Raw genomic sequence first — 9185 nt, 5'->3', positions numbered from 1 at the left:
GCGCCACGCAGGGCCCTCTCACGCTAAGACACACACCCAGGAGGGAACAGCAGGTGGAGATAAAAGACAGAACGACCAAAGTACCGCTCATCCACTCCACCAATAATATTTCCCCTTCCTGCTTTTTGATACCGGGCGCAAAACGAGTTCAAAGAGAGTTCAGGCAACGTTTGATAAACAGGACTGGATAGAACCAGAGACTTGGCAGCATCTTGGATGCAAGTGGTGTGGGGTGTGGGGGGGTGGGGGTGGTGCTGTATGGTCCACTACACGTCCAGGCTAATGGAGAGGAATTCAATAGTACAGCCAAGGGGAGGGGTTGCTGAGGCTGGCACACCACACGGCTAAGGAGCTATGAGCTGGACACGGTGAAGTGACCAACAGTAACCATGACAAGCATTTCCTGTCTCTTGAGGAGCACGAGAGGAATTGCGGCACATTTCTGGAATTCCGTGTATTATTTTAAGTAAAAAAAAAACGGCATAAAACCCAATTGACTAGTTTTGTGGATTTCCTAAATGAGCTGTTGATAGACAGGCTGCTAATTTAGCAGTTCTTTTTCCCGACATGTCTGTGTGGGTTTCTTTTCATGATGTGTAATAAGTACACAACAGGGAGGAGGAGCAGCCAGAGGAATCTGACACGTGAAGCTCTGTTCCACTCACTCACCCGCCAGCCAGTCCACATCAGCTGACCAGCAATCCTCAAGTCCAGTAAATCCAGCTCACGTCAAAGCCCCGTTGTATTTTACGCTTGGCATCGGACCTTCAACACTCCGCAAGCTGCTGTGGTGACTGACAGGTCAGGCAGAACTTCTTGTTCTCTTCATCTGGCCTTTGTGGTCGTATTTCTCGCGTGGGCAGACTCGCTCGCATGTTCATGCCCACTCGCGAAGTTATTTCACACTTTAAGCTGCAATTGTGCAATGTTTGTTACACACAGACAAGCAGGCTAGACTCACTTGATAGCCTGTTACTGACTCAACTCATATTATTCACTCCCCTCTCAGCAGTGTCCCGCGGATCTTCCGCAGTACCTTAAAACCAGGCTCCGTGGCAGAGCCACACAGACGCGCAACGCTCGAACTCTTCCGCGTGACATCCCGTAGACACGACGGTAGACACATCAGTCATGTGGCCGGTGTCAGTGAAGCGGATATGATTTGTCAGCCTGGGCGGCACAACCTTGAGGCGTGTCACGTGTGTGGGGCTCTCTGAAAGGGCCCAGGCAGTGATGGGTTCACGTACTGCGCCACGGTAAAACACAGGTGTGCTGCCCCTCAGCTCTCCGGGGGCAGACGGAGCAGGGACACTCTGAACGTCACGGCGCGTTCAGCCGGCGCTCAGTCATAGGGGAACATGTTAACCAGATTCATGCCGCCATCAATCATGGGAACCACTGTAGGCGGCGCGTCAAGGCCTTTCTTTGACGCACAATAGAACATCTATCCGCAGTCAGTCTCACTCTGAAAACTGAAGGAAGAGATTGGTGTTTTACACTGTTTTATTTAGCTTATAAATGATTAGTACAAACAAAGACGTTTAAGGCAAATATCATCCCTCCTATACGCAACTTTTTACAGGATACAGTGCTACTTTATACTGTATTTGTGAGTACATAGTGTTCGCTAGCTGGTGCATATGTTTTGACTGCAGTGGAAGATCTCAGAGTCTTCGACAGATAAGCGAGAAAACACTGTGCACAGTGGGCGTCTAACTAATATTCTCTCTCTTCTATCTCAGTCCATCACTGTCTCCCGCCCCCTTTATCTCTCTGTCCCTTTTTTCTCTTTTTCTCTGTCTCTCCCTCTCTCTGTCTCTTTCTCTTTCTCTGTGTCTCTCTCGATCTCACCCTGCACTTACACAAGGATCTCTGGCTCTAAAACCGGCAGCACGTGAATGCACACACAAGTTCAAAGGTCATCCGACTCTGGGATGAACATGGGGTCCAGGGCCGCCGTGGGGAACAGGAGGGGGGCTCCTGTCCCCGCCCAGCCCAGGGCCGTCCTGTTGAAGGTGGGCCGAAGGTGGGCGCTTCCCCCAGCGTCTCCCAGAAGCTCTGCGCACTCCGGGAAGGCTTCTGCAGGGCTGCTATCCACCTCAGGTGCCCTGACGGGGGCAGGTTTGGGGGTCTTGTTGAAGCCACCGAAGGGGGTAGCTACCCTGGAGGTATTGGATTGACAGAGCTAGCATTAGCCGCCAAGCATTCATGAACTCTGCTTTGTTGGAGAAAAAAATTGGATACTGACAAGCATTTTGACTTGGAGAAAAGAAAGTCCTTGCTGTGAGTGTGTGTGTGTGTGTGTGTATGTGTGTGTAGAAGTCTCTCTCTCGCTCTATTTTACCTATTAAAGCTCTTGTAGCCCGGAGCCTCTGGCTGGGGCTTAGGCTCTGGCATGCCTGTGATGAGGGTGTCTGCCAGGGCAGGGTCACTGATGATGGCTTGGTTCCAGGGGGAGTGGTAGGACTTGGGGACCGCCGTGCTGTTGAACTTCTCTGGGGCAACATCTTTCAGAGGACCCCCGTAGCCTGTTGGAGGGACCAATAAGGGAAGTCAGGGAAATGCCTGGACAGTTTTGGTGTGCGTCGCTGTCACCAAAAGCATCTGCTAACTGAAATTCAGACATTTCAACCCATAGACTTCCAGGAATCTAGAAGCACTGGTATTAGGACAGAGGGATATAGAAGTACAGAGAATGTTTTTATAATAATAAATAACACGTTTCCTGTGTAAAAGTGTTAGGGGGGAAGGAGGAGCGGGCGGGGGGGTTAGGGTGCCAACCAATGGACTAGCCTTCAAAACCAGCACGCTTTGCCTGTGGGAGGGGGGCTGGCCAACACACAGCATTATGTAACAGCCAGCGTGTCACATCTAAGCCTTTGACAATGAACAATCCTCCCGAGTCTGTGTTTTGCCTCACAGAGGACATGTGGAAAGAACAAAATGCTGGCCCCCGGGTGGAAACAGGGTGGGGGGGTGTTGTGTCATTATTTATTATAATTTGTTCCCCATGTACAAGATCATTGTAGAACATGGAATACTTCAAATCCAATTCAAATGCTCAAAATGCAGAGAATGTGTTGTGACAGCCACACAGTCAGAGTTTGATAAATAAAGGACAATTCTGGTGGCATGTGTGGTACCCCAGGCAGAAAAAGGATGAGTGAGAGAGAGTGAGAGAGAGAGAGAGAGAGAGAGAGAGAGAGAGAGAGAGAGAGAGAGAGAGGAGTGAGAGAGAGAGGAGTGAGAGAGAGAGAGAGAGAGAGAGAGAAACAGAGAGAGAGAGAAACAGAGAGAGAGAGAAACAGAGAGAGAGAGAAACAGAGAGAGAAACAGAGAGAAAGAGACAGACAGAGATCTGGGAGAGAGAGAGAGTCCCAATCCATTCTAGCTGAGACATTTTACAATTGGGTGTTTAGTTCAGATCAATCAGGTGGCTGAACTGCACAAACCCTCGCTTACAGGAAACCAAACTGTTGGGAAACAAAAGACTCACTCCAACCCTAACACCTGGGGGCCTTTCCTGAGCTATTCCAAGAGCCATTACACATTTGATACCCAATACCCCCTGCCCCAATTTTTTACTGCATCTTGCCGTCTCCACTGACTCCCTCTCAAGGTCTGGGGTAGTCCCAGGAATAGCAAGGCACGCTGCTTCCATGCGCTCATTGTGTAATAAGGGCTCCATGATTCTGCCGACTGGGCAGTATTGAGGCAGAGTGTGATCTGGGTTTCTAAGCTGGTCTCGATGGTATCAGAGACTGTAGGGCACACAGGAAATACTAGTCCTGCTTCCTGTGGGCACACCTCAGCATTTACAACATGATAAACTGTAGCTACCAAACAACAAACTTTAACTGGAGGAGAGAGACGGGGAGGGAGGGAGAGCGAGGAAGATTACGAGTGAGAAAGTGAGACAAATTCCTCCCAGGGCCAGGAGATTCCGCACAAGGATAACATGTTTCCCCACATGAAATGAATTTGCCCCTCTGTGCAGAACATGTGGGAGAATTTCAAAAATGTCAAAACAATGAAGACACAATCTCTCTGACTGAGCAAAAGCCTTCCCTTATTACATCCACCAGGACCAGGATCCAGGATCAAACCACCCATTCACTGGGTCCGTCATTAGACTGGCTGTAAATGGTTTCTTCTGGATTCCAGAGTTGTTGGGGTTTCAGTGAAAAATGGGCATCAGAAATATATTGGTTGACTTGGCTGATGCATTGATTCTTTATGTTACTGGCTAAATGGTTTATTGCCTGCCATTAATATGGAGTGTTTCTTCTGAGTTCGGACTAGATGTTTTTACTGCCGTTACTGTTTTGGGTATTTGTCCTTATCTGTCCGTATTTTTTACAAACTGGTAGTTTTATGCCTACCACGTGGCTCTAGCCCTGTCACCCACACACCCGGCCACACACCCTCCCACGCTACTCACCAGGGGCGATGCTGTCTGGGTTCGCCTGGGTTCTCTGGTCAGGCGTGTTTGGAGGTGTCGTCGGCAGCTTGACCTCCAGGTGATCTTCTCCACCTGTGTTTCCAGTCGCTTCCTGACTTTCGACCTGCAAAGTAACTCCATTCTGACGGTGAAACAGAAAACGAAGGGAGAGAAAGAAAGTGTGGTTATCTCCATCCATCTGCTCTCATATAATCTTTATGTTTGTGAAGCTCAAACAACAAATATCTATGGATATTGCGTTCATACAATGAAATCTGATAGGGTAGTCCAGAAATATCATGAACCATGGTGTTGGTTCAAAGGCCAAAATAATAATTGGGAAACCTTGAGAATTCTGTAAGAGCAGCCTCTCTTATCAGGAACTTCAACATGACTAGCCTGGCTTCTTCTGGCCTTCTGGCCCTGTGTTGAATCTGTCCACAATGGGAACCTTTCATCTCCCCAGTGATATTTGAAATGATTTACTCCTCGACTTCCTCAGGAAATGTTGTCAACTTGAAACGACATTCCCCATTTGCCCCGAAGGGTAAAGAAAGGGACCCGCTGTGCCGAGGGAAAGCGTTTCCCATCAACACAATAAGATTAAGGGTTGTAAATGAACCACATCAACGTATTGATTAGGCTTGAGAAAGCAGGGAGTTCATGACATCACTGCCACTAAGTCCTTTTCAATTAGAGCAAATCCCCTTCATGACAGGGCCCATGTGTGGCCATGCTCCCAGGCCTCCAGAGTCAAGTGGAATTACAAAAGAGTTCCCCACAGGAACGTTGTTCCACTGCCATAGGATGAGAGGCTTTTGCCCTCGTACGCAAGGCTTCTTGGAACTCATCATACAACATACCGCACCTGCCCAAGCCCCCTCCCCCCCCTTCCCCTTCACAGGAAACACTTTTAGTTTCCATTTAATCAGGAAGCGTTTTGTATAAATTGAGTGCCTTGCGGGAAATATTGTGTCAGATCTTCCACACGCAGTGGAACAACGCGCTAAGCTAGGTCTTAGGAGCATCGTGCTGCTGCAGGCTGTCTGGAGCAGGGCCCTCATTCGGAGGAACAGGTTATGAACTCTACAGACTCACATTGGCGAGCTGATTGATGATACTGGATGTCTGTGCACCAGATGCCAGAAACCAATGTAAAAAGTATCCATTTGTTCATGAGAGGATGTGTGTGTAGGTTGGCAAATGGCGGGTCTCCGGATTTAACCTGACTCGCCAGATGGTTTGTTACACATATCCATCTGGAAAGTCGTCCTTGGAAAACGGTTTTAAAAAGCGCAGGCACAAATGGATAACTTGGAAAAATAGATTCTCGCGTGGATCGTGATCTCGCGAATCCAGATGTCTCTTAAGGCTACATCGGATTCTCCTCAAAATGAAATACGAAATTGATTAACTCCAAGGGATCGATAAAGCCCTACTCTACTCCCCGCCCCATTCCTTTATATGCCACTCTGTGACTCTGTGGGGGGGGAAGAAAAGAAAAGGCTCGGTTCGATCAAAGGCCCTGAGTTTGAACAGCAGCCTGGTACGCTGAAAGCCGAGCTGTCTGCTCACATTGATGTGTGTGTTGGTCTGGTTCTGGACGCTCTCGAAGGTGTACTTCTCCGAGCGCCTCTGGCGCATCTTGAAGAGGCGAGAGCCCCGGTTGGAGGACAGCGACAGCTCCTCCAGCATGATTTCTTTGGGGGCGCTCACTTTCTTCCCGAGATCCATCTCTGCATCTGGGAAACACACACACACCAGCTGTGAGGACACTGTGTGTGTGTGTGTGTGTGTGTGTGTCTGTTGTTTGTGTGAGCTCACTTGTGCATGTTGCAGCACATATTGTCAATACCTATTTGTTGTGTTGACAGTTTTCTGAGCTATGAGCACATCATCTCCTGTAGTTACATATATATATATAATTATTATATAATATATAATTATATAATTTGATTACTCAAACAAAATATTCCCATTGTGTTGACAATGTTTGTACATACAGGCCTATGGCACACACAGGCTAATTACGTTTCACCAATAATCTATTGGTAAACCACAGGCCCGAATAGCTCCTGTCTTGCTGACTCCGTCTTGCTGTCAATATGATAAATGATAAGTAGTCTCTTCATGTCAACCTTTCATGTTGGGCCCCTGTCTGTGGTTAGCGCTGCATGCTAGCTAATGCATGCCGATTGTGGAGATTTCTTTACCACTATCAAAGAGAGAGAAGTGGGCCTGCCAGAGAATCCTACAGCTGTCGCTGGCCCTCAGACGTCCCTGACGGTGCCAGCCCTGCAGTTGTCTGCACGCCCCGAAATAGCGCGTTCAAAGGACAACGACAAAGGGATTAGTTACTGGCTACTGGGAAGCTGTTGGTGAGACGATAGCTTCTCTACAAAGTCATTTGTAATTGGTGTGTGTGTGCCGGTATGTGGACACCTGTTTCGGAATGTAGAAACTGATGATTAAGCATGTGTCTACATTTGTGCTGTAGTTCAGGATACTTCACGTGCCATACTCTACTGTAGTACACTGTAAGGTGTGTTCACATGAATGAGCATAGACTTTAACGTTAGAAATCAGACCAGATAGAGCAGCGAGAGAGAGTAGAGTGACAGAGCAGAGTGAGAGAGAGAGCAGTGAGAGAGAGAAGAGAGAGCGAGAGAGAGATCAGGAGGAGCGAGAGCCGAACTAGATAGAAAGAGAGACAGCAGAAAGAGTAAAGAGAAAGAGTGTATGGAGGAATATGAGGACTTAAGAGAAAAAGAGGAATGCAGATAGTGAGCTGATGTGCAGAAGATGCGATGAAGAGTCCGCCAGAGAGAGAGAGAGAGGGGAAGAGAGCGGGTTGGACAAGAGAGGAAACAAGGAAGTGAGAGGGTATCATGGGATACCTTCGGAGCCCTGGATCTCCCTGCAGATCGCCGCCGCCTGCATCTGCCTCTCTCTCGTCGTCATGGTAGAGAACTGGGACATGGCTGCCGCTGGGGAACAGAGCCACAGCATGCCAGAGTCACAGGTTACCGGTACAACAGCGCACCAATCAAACTCCACACCTACTGTGTCATGGCTGCCTCTGGGGATCAGAGAGTCACAGCACGATGAACGGTCGAGTCAGGGGCCACGACAGCACACCTATCAAACGCCATGCCACAGCAGACAACACGAGCTGTTTGTAGGGCCATCGATCGGTCCAACATTACACTAGCTTGCCACGCGCACAAGGGCAGTTCGAATTTATTAGGGCAGTGAAAAGGGCAAAGTTAGCACATCCCTTTAAATAACCCGGGGCCGTTAAACGCCAAGCGCGTGCTCTTCAGACATGGCATCTCGCTCGCCTGAGAGGACGCAGGGATCAATACCGCTGAAATGACCCTGGAGGTCTACTAGAACAGGAGTTCAGAACAGGTTACAGGATGTCACGAGGAGCAGGTGTGGCAGTTTCGAAGATGAGTTGAGCCGTAGTACACAACCATACAGTACTGTACATGCTGCCTGGCCAAAATGTACAGTACCCTCACATTTTCCTCTTTTAACATATAAATGAATAGATAGATGAGTAATAAGTAACACCAAAACACTTTAGCATTAGTAAGGTGGATGTGAGGTGGCTAAATCCATGAGGAATTCATCTTAGTTGTCTGACGAGCAGATCTAAGCTGTACTGTAAATAACTATTATTAGGTCTCACGTCTCCATAGATTGAAAATAGATGGAGGAAAGACCAAACAAGTCATCTGTCGTGGAAACACAAAGTTCTTAGGCGTTAACGTAATCGACAAGAAATACGTAAACACACATTTAGAAGGGTGCAACAACAGGCAAACTGTAGGACCGAGAGGAACACAGTGAGGAGCTGCTCCATCGCATTCACAGGAGCACTGACGACCTCCAGGACAGGTTACTTTGGGTTTCCCACCACGAAGGTGGAGTGGCCCCCTTACCTGTGTCAGGTCCCTCCAAGGGGGGGGGGGGTTCTCAGGTTGTTGTGTTTGGGTCCCCAACGGAAGCAAGGCCTGAGGCACGGAGAACGACCTGCACAGGTCAATGCACACTGCCCAGCTCTGGTGTTGGCAATGGGTGGGTGGGGCAAGGTGGTTGTGGTGGGTGGGTGGTGGTGAGGGGGGGGGACTTACTGTCTGGCTGGCTGGTTTGGAGAGAGAGGGACTGGATTGTTTGGTTGGGGGTGGGGTGGGAGGTTGGTGACTGGCTGGCTGGTTGGGAGAGAGAGGGACCGGATTGGTGGGGCGGTGTGGGTGTCTGTTTGTTGTCATTGGTTGGTGGTTCACAAGATTTGGGGGTAACTAAATATAGAGGTCAAGCCCGCCCCCCTGACCCCCCCTCCTCAGTTTCTCTCCTCTCTCTTTCTCTCTCCCTTCCTCTCGATATTTTTCCCTTCCCCTTCTCTCTCTCTCTCGTAAAGCCAACTGTGTTGAATAACCGAGGTTAGGCAAGGGCTCAGACAGGGCCGTGCTACAAGACTAGCACCTGCTTCCCAGATCCTTTACTCTACCAGCTGACACGGTTGCCAGAATTTTGATTTTAGTTTCCTGGTTCCCTCTCACATACTAATGGATGTCACACCGTGTTCTCTGTAGTATTGATGTTATCAGACAGCAGGGAAGTGGCCTGCCCTCTTGTTTTGCTACATCCTCCTCCCTGCAGCTAGCAACCCTGGGCCTATTGCAGTTGTGTAACTGTCTGCCATGCCATGGCAACAAGTCCCCACAAACCCCCTACC

General features: G+C 49.0%; 1 protein-coding gene across 3 annotated transcripts; it reads right to left on the bottom strand.

The window, feature by feature from the left end:
* Positions 1-1485: 1485 nt before the first annotated feature.
* LOC134009983 (myozenin-2-like) lies at positions 1486-8528 on the bottom strand. 3 transcript variants are annotated; one of them, XM_062449791.1, is made up of 6 exons: positions 8389-8528; positions 7339-7428; positions 6017-6183; positions 4442-4583; positions 2345-2528; positions 1486-2162 (listed from the first exon to the last, which is right to left on the bottom strand). In XM_062449791.1, exons 2-6 carry the CDS (start codon positions 7418-7420, stop codon positions 1913-1915), a joined length of 825 nt encoding a protein of 274 aa, XP_062305775.1. In that variant the 5' UTR covers positions 7421-7428; positions 8389-8528; the 3' UTR covers positions 1486-1912. The 3 variants fall into 3 exon arrangements, with proteins under 3 accessions (XP_062305775.1, XP_062305776.1, XP_062305777.1); XM_062449792.1 differs by having other exon boundaries at positions 7339-7422; positions 8389-8501; XM_062449793.1 differs by lacking the exons at positions 7339-7428; positions 8389-8528 and adding an exon at positions 6655-6721.
* Positions 8529-9185: the final 657 nt, after the last annotated feature.

Source organism: Osmerus eperlanus, chromosome 23 (assembly GCF_963692335.1).
Source record: "Osmerus eperlanus chromosome 23, fOsmEpe2.1, whole genome shotgun sequence".
NCBI lineage: Eukaryota > Metazoa > Chordata > Actinopteri > Osmeriformes > Osmeridae > Osmerus > Osmerus eperlanus.
Note: the sequence above shows the minus strand (reverse complement) of the source record. Positions and strands in the feature narration are given on the sequence as shown.

Excerpts from the sequence above, each read along its gene's own strand:
- LOC134009983 (XM_062449791.1), bottom strand. The coding sequence starts at position 7,420 with ATGTCCCAGTTCTCTACCATGACGACGAGAGAGAGGCAGATGCAGGCG. Across the intron at positions 6,184-7,338 it reads GGAGATCCAGGGCTCCGAAG|ATGCAGAGATGGATCTCGGG; the intron begins GTATCCCATGAT and ends TGTGTTTCCCAG. Across the intron at positions 4,584-6,016 it reads AGACCAACACACACATCAAT|AATGGAGTTACTTTGCAGGT; the intron begins GTGAGCAGACAG and ends TTTCACCGTCAG.